Genomic DNA, 6559 nt, shown 5'->3' with positions numbered 1-6559 from the left:
TGGATTCTTTGTCAAATCAGTCGCAATTTCGGCGCAGGCTTTGCAAACAGACTGTTACTGCAAGATATGGACCTAATTTTAATAACCGTGCTAATTTTATTTCCTAATCTGTGATCAGTGATTTCTGATATGATTCATGTACAGTTCTTTGTCTCAAAATCGTTTATTGCTGTTTATGCGTCAGTAAATCAAGCCAGTGACTAAACGGTCAACTTCACATTGTTTCTCTTAATAGCATGATAGTAATCTGATATTTAATTTGTGATATTGACTGAGCTGTCAATCACTCAGTGTGAGTTTATAAGTGACTGAGTTCTGGACTTTCGCCAAAACTCCCGTTATAATCAATGACACTGTCTAAACTGCACAACGAATCTCTTACTTACATCTTGTTTTCACTGTTAGTTATGATGAAAGCATTCGTGAGAGTGCAGAAATCGAGTTGGAATGTGTTGCATTCATAGGCTCAACAGATACATCTGTCATCGGCTACATGCTCATCACTGCAACCTTTCATGTCACGGGAGTAGATCTTAATGGTATAATAAACACTTTTCATTATTAATTAATCGCGACAGCTGTATTAGTAAAAACGTAGTTCATGACTAGCCTAGAAATCTAGACGCACCCTAGCGTCAGTAACTCTGCAGTCTAGCAACTCTCCATTGACTTTCAGGCTGCAAAAACCTAAATTGGGTCAGGCCAATCACGTCGTGTATAGAGTAGGCGGGGCGGGCTTAACATAATGACGACAGCGTTGCGATGGTTACCTGACACTTGAAAACAAAGAATGGCGGCTGCTGGCGAACATCTTTCGAATCGGCTTTGTCCGCGATTCTGGAGGACTTGGAGTTAGGTTTTTCTTTGAGAAAAGAGCATAGAACGGCACTTAAGTCATTCTTAAAAAAAGGAAGATGTGTTTGTAGTTTTGCCGGCCAGATATGGCAAAAGTTGAATCTATCAACTAGCTCCGCTGTTGGGAAAACTCTCTGGTTGGTTGAAGCGCTGTCCTATTGCGTGCAGAGGGAATTTGAAAGACAGCCGTTTATCCCGCCCCTCGGATTGAGCCGTGTCTATGGTGAGTTGCCAGACCCAACATCTTGATGTAGGTCTGGCTTGCCAGGCTAGTTCATGACCCCTTTAACAGAGTTGTATGGAGTAAGGTTTTGGACCAGTGAGATTTAACTGTGGGCCCATAATGACACAAATTGCCTGACAAGCTAAAATTAACATGGAAAATATAGCTTTTACAACTTGTCACTTTATTGGACGTGTGTTCTTGCTTCCCTTGGGAAAATGAAATTAAAATTGGCCAGCAAATTTAGGGTTTTCAGCCACATTAATTTATCCCAATATGCAGTGTTGCTCAAATCAGAAATAATCGTGAGGATGTGGATGAGGGTGTGTACATATACAGTATAAGCAATAACAGGCCCTCCCTTCAAGTGATGTAGGGTAATATTATCACCACCATTGAAGAGAACATGCACATTGTACATACAAAATTAGCTTTTTAAATAACATATACTTTCAAGTCGTCAGAAGTTAATATGCAAACACGATCAGGTACTGAATTTGCATCTATCAGCAGTTGAAAGACTTTAGAAAAGTCACAACATAAAACACACTCATGAATCTTGCCTCATTTCCACCTTTAAAAATGTGATAGGCTATAATCTTTCATAGACATATACACTATAATATAATGTAAGCTGTATTTATTCTAACTCTGTTTTTGTATTTTTTTTTCAATACAATTATATTAAAGTCTTGGAATTTTATAACAGCTCTATCTAAAAATATACTTCTTTATTAAAACTGTCAACTCAGAGGAACAGAAATCAATTCCCAAAGGAACCCGCTGAGACCAAAAGCCGCTTTACTGTGAGGAGACATCTGTGAAATGGCTTTAATTTAACAGCGCTTTGGCTGTTGTGTTATTAGCATAACGGGGTAGTAACGTTTAGAGTGGCTGATTTGCTTTCGCAGCACGACAATATTGTGGGTGTAATGAGGCTTTACAAAGATTGTAAAAGCCTCTTACTGTCAAATCAGTGCAGATTCTCTCTGAGGAGAAGCTTCCCACAACCGTGCAGGAGTTAACAGACGTTCTGTGAAGTGTTTTAAGATCTCTAATGAAGTGTTAGCATGTATCAGCCACCGCATTAACAAAACCGCGTCTGAGGCTTTTACAATGAGCATGCTTAGTCAATGAGGAGATCTTCAAACTCCTTCAAAGATCATCTGAAATCCACTCTTATGTGGGCTAGCGGGATGTAACGGGATTAGCCACTATCTAAAGAACCACATATCCACTTTTGACTGCTGCTAGCACTTTCTAAATTATTTCAGAATTTAATAAAATAAAAAGGCAAAACTAATAAAGTTTTTGGTGCTCAAAGGTTAAGTGCTAAAGTGCTACCCAAACAAAACTGAACAATGCCTATTGATAAGGTTTGTCAACACTCTTTTTGAAGGTGTATGAATTACATATCGAAACTATTGTGATGATGATTATGAAGTGTTTTCAAGTTGTAGACCTTGACATGAGATGTATCTATCTCTGGGGACATAAAACTCTTGGATCTGGTACACCTCAAAACCACCTGAATCTCATTTTGTGCTTCCTGTTTCATCTGAAAGTCTCTTTTCGTACCATTGCAACTTTCTGGATTTTCACCATATCTGTATTATCCAATCAACATACTGATACTAATGAGGGGAAGTAGCTTGGGCTCTACACTCAGTTTGAACTCAAGGCTCCAGGGCAACTCCCAACCAAAAACCACTAAGTGCAAAACAAAAAATCTCAATAGCATGTAGAAGCTCAGCAACATGGCAAGCATTCCTTAAAAGGTGTAAAAGACCTACACTGGATACATGGGAAGTAGAGGAGAAGGGTCAAATCAGTCATTTCTTGGGACTTTCCCAAAACCCAACCAACTATAACTCCAAAACCAACGATCCAAGCTGAACCTTGTTCTTTGTCTATTCTTCGCTGATGCCATGTTCCCATGCCACCTTGGCCTGCTCCTCCTTGTTAGTGAGCAGAGGCTGGGAGATCTTGCGGGGCATGGGTCTCGGGACTGGTCTCAGGTCCTCTTCAGGGATGCACCCTTCCCTCAGGTAAGGTTTGGGAGGCAGAGCAGGTGCAGGCTCATGGTGGTGGTAGTGCGGGTGGGTGATGTGTATAGCATGTGGGTGGTGATGGTGGAGATGGAGGTGATGGTGGTGGTGGCCATCGGTGGGCATCCCTGGGGTTACACCCAACGGGGCTGAGTGACTACGGCACGGAGCGGGCTTGAGAGGGTCCAGAACTTCAGGCTCGGAGACGCTGTAGCGTACGGGGAGGTAGGGACTCTCGGCTTCCTCTGTGTCCGTGGTCCAAGCCTGGCTGCTCGGCATCGAGTCCAAGGTGTCGGCTCGAGCCGGAGGCTCGGAGGAGGACTGGGCGAAGTTGCTCTCGCTCAAAGAGGAGACGCCACTGCTGGCGCTGCCGGACAAGGTGGAGTTACTGCCATCCAGGCCCGATTGTGGACTGGTGGGTGAGGCAGGTATAGGGTGCAGGGGCGACTGGAGAGGAAAGGTAAAGCAGGTTTTTGTATTCAATATGTTGTATCTGTTGCAATGTTCAAACGTAAGATCAGTAGGATAACATTTAGAAGACCTAAGAGCAAGGGTGCTCAATCCACCTCCTGGAGAACTTCCTCCATCCAGTTCCAACCCTGCTTTTTGATCTTTCAATGAACTTCAATTAAAGGAATAGTTCATGCAAAAATTACAATTCTGTCCTCATTCACTCACACTTAACATGAAGGTGAACTTGCCTACTAACCTACATTGAATAACTATTGACAAATGTTGTAAACATGTTTGCCTAAAATTATGCCCATTCGTATAACCAGTGGCAAACATAGTAAGCAACACAGCCAAATGAGCCCAAAGACCTTCTCTGGGTGCTTCAGATATATTGAACAACATTTGGATTTAAAGGTGGATCTCCAGGAGCAGGATTAAGCACCTCTGTCTTAAAGCTGCCATCATAACTGAAGTGTACCTTGTAACTGTGTTTAATTATTTTACAGTACAATAACACTCTTGAGACTTCTATTGCTATTCTAAAGACATTTAGATGTTACTCCATTTTGATGATTTTTATGTGGTTTCTGGATGACTTGCTTTAACCTTCTCCTAAGCTAAAATTACCCATTTTTATCCTACTGATCTCACTTTTATGATAGAGAAAATATAACCCAAGCACACACATACTGTACACATACATTATTTGCACTACTGATGCATACATATACAAATGCACATGAAACGATTGCAGTATGAACCCAAAACACCTTAGCATCTTAGGGACACCAAAAACAGTTATTTCCAGAACCAGACTAAAGTTTTTTTTAGGCTCGAGGTGTTTTGACTTGAGAACAGGCAGGGACATCCGAGGTCAATCTCGGAAAGGTAGCGCGGAATGCATGCATGAGGAGGACTAATAGGACACATCTAGGCGGAGGATACCTTTCTTAAGGAGCGCGCGGGGAGAGCTGGAGGGAGTTCGCTGATCTGGTGGTGGAAAGCATCAAAGTGCATCGAGAAGTGTCCTAAAGGGGGACACACAATTGGACAGAACCAGGGTTGGAAAGAGCACACGCCGGTACACACTCGCACATAAACACTTGTTGACATGCACATTCACTCAGCATGCACTATGACAGACTCTTTCTGAACTTAGCTGATGTTCAGAGGAGAATTCTGGCTGGGGAAAAGGGGATGAGGAGGAAATAACTCTAGATAATGTGAGGATATACACTAGAAGACAAGGATCAATTATCAACTGTGAGGAAAAAAAGCTATAGAAATGAAAGGGAGGATGTTACACTTACGACACATTTGGGCAGTTGACAAAATGTGTAATATTTGTGTAATTTTTCTTCTACATTATTGGCATATGCATTTTAAAATAAATCAAAATAAAATAATTAAAACTGATTAGGTTAAAGATCCCCTTAAATCAAGCTAATTTAGTCCTTGTTTATTGGTGTTAAGACCCTGTATATGCTAGTGCACTCCTTAAAATTGACAAAATGTAGCAGATATCGCATTTGAAATGTATTACTCTTAGCAGAAAATGTTGGTGTATAAATTTTTTTGTCTAATAAAATCCACTCTGGAATGAGAATATCACCTTAGTACATACAACCTGCAACAGCAAATATGTGAACAGAGTAAAAAACTTTGCTTGGCAAGTCTTTTAAGCTTATCTTTACTGTGGTTATGTGGGAGGATAACAATGTGTTCAAACAGCTTAATAGTGATGCAGTATGCATGCAGTATTTAAGACATTGAGACTACATCAAACTAATGGTACGTTTCCACGACAACAATAAAACTAAAACTAGTTTTAAAAACTGAAAACTTTTTTTTTTGTGTACAGACAACACCATTGTCAAGACAATCCCCATTCACACAGCTCCGCGAAAACTACTAACAACGCTGTATTCTGCTGCCATGCCAGTAGGTGGCGATGTCACTTTGTACAGAAAATCTACACGCCTATAGACTGAACAAGTAATATGCATGCATTTGATAACTTCGTCGTTTTCAAAAAATCATGTGTTCGTAGTTTACACGGAGACGGTAATGGGATCGTTTTCAAAAACGTGCACTTTGAAACCGGTTTTCAAAAGTTAGCATTTTCAGGTCCCCAAAACGCTGTTGTGGTGTAAAAGAACAGCCAAAACGCATAAAAAGTGTTGTGTAAACGGCCCGTTAGATTACATTTAACTTCATTAAACTAAGACTACTTTATTATTTATTATGTATAAAAGATGCACAGTTAGAAAATAAATTATATATATCCATTTTTTTCTAGATATGGATGTAATCATACAGGTGTGATCCAATAACGGCCTTCAAGATACAGCGACAGCTGTTTAACCCAGAGGAGAATATTTAATGAAGCCAAGTCCAATCTAATGAAGATTTCACTAGAATTTTACAATGTATAAATATTTTAAGTAGACACCTTTTGATTTCTTAAATCTATTGGCTTCATGTATTCATAAATTCTTCCAAAGAGTACATGCACACTTTGGCATATACGTGTTCCAAATGAGCTTGTGTAGCTGAACACGACGCAGCTCCTTATCATGCGTAGATATTCCAACAAAGCCAATGTCTTTCATAACATTTTAAAAGTAAAAGCACTGGGTTCATGAAAGATATTGTTAATCTTTCCTCAAAGATACTGTTGTTTCTTACCGGGAGGGAGGGTGCGGGGGGGAACGGGTGGGGCCATCACACTCCCGACATGAGCAGATAGGAACGGCAGAGTGTCCCTGGTGCCACTGTCCAAACTCCAGCTGCTGGGAGCTGTCAACACTGCCAGAAAGAGCAAAAACCACCATCACTTTATACATCACTACTGACCAGCTGGATCTTAATCTGAAGGTCAGATATCTCAAGAATGGCTGCTTAGCATGTTGAGGTTTGGATTCTGGTGTTTCTTCCTTAGCCTTCCCTAGGCTTAAGACTTCCTTAGCAAGTATCTACC

The 6559-nt window shown here is 40.7% G+C and overlaps 1 protein-coding gene across 1 annotated transcript in view; it reads right to left on the bottom strand.

Annotated features, from left to right (window-relative positions):
- Window positions 1–2767: 2767 nt before the first annotated feature.
- dock3 (dedicator of cytokinesis 3) overlaps window positions 2768–6559 on the bottom strand; it is a 188994-nt gene continuing 185202 nt past the window's right edge. Inside the window, exons 52-54 of the mRNA XM_081385563.1 lie at window positions 6268–6387; window positions 4525–4607; window positions 2768–3573 (exon numbers count right to left, since the gene is read on the bottom strand). Coding sequence (XP_081241689.1) covers window positions 2989–3573; window positions 4525–4607; window positions 6268–6387 — 788 coding nt within the window. The 3' untranslated portion in view covers window positions 2768–2988. The remainder of the gene's footprint in view (window positions 3574–4524; window positions 4608–6267; window positions 6388–6559) is intronic.

The sequence above is a fragment of the Scardinius erythrophthalmus genome, assembly GCF_964197995.2.
Source record: "Scardinius erythrophthalmus genome assembly, chromosome: 14".
Classification (NCBI taxonomy): Eukaryota; Metazoa; Chordata; class Actinopteri; order Cypriniformes; family Leuciscidae; genus Scardinius; species Scardinius erythrophthalmus.
Note: the sequence above shows the minus strand (reverse complement) of the source record. Positions and strands in the feature narration are given on the sequence as shown.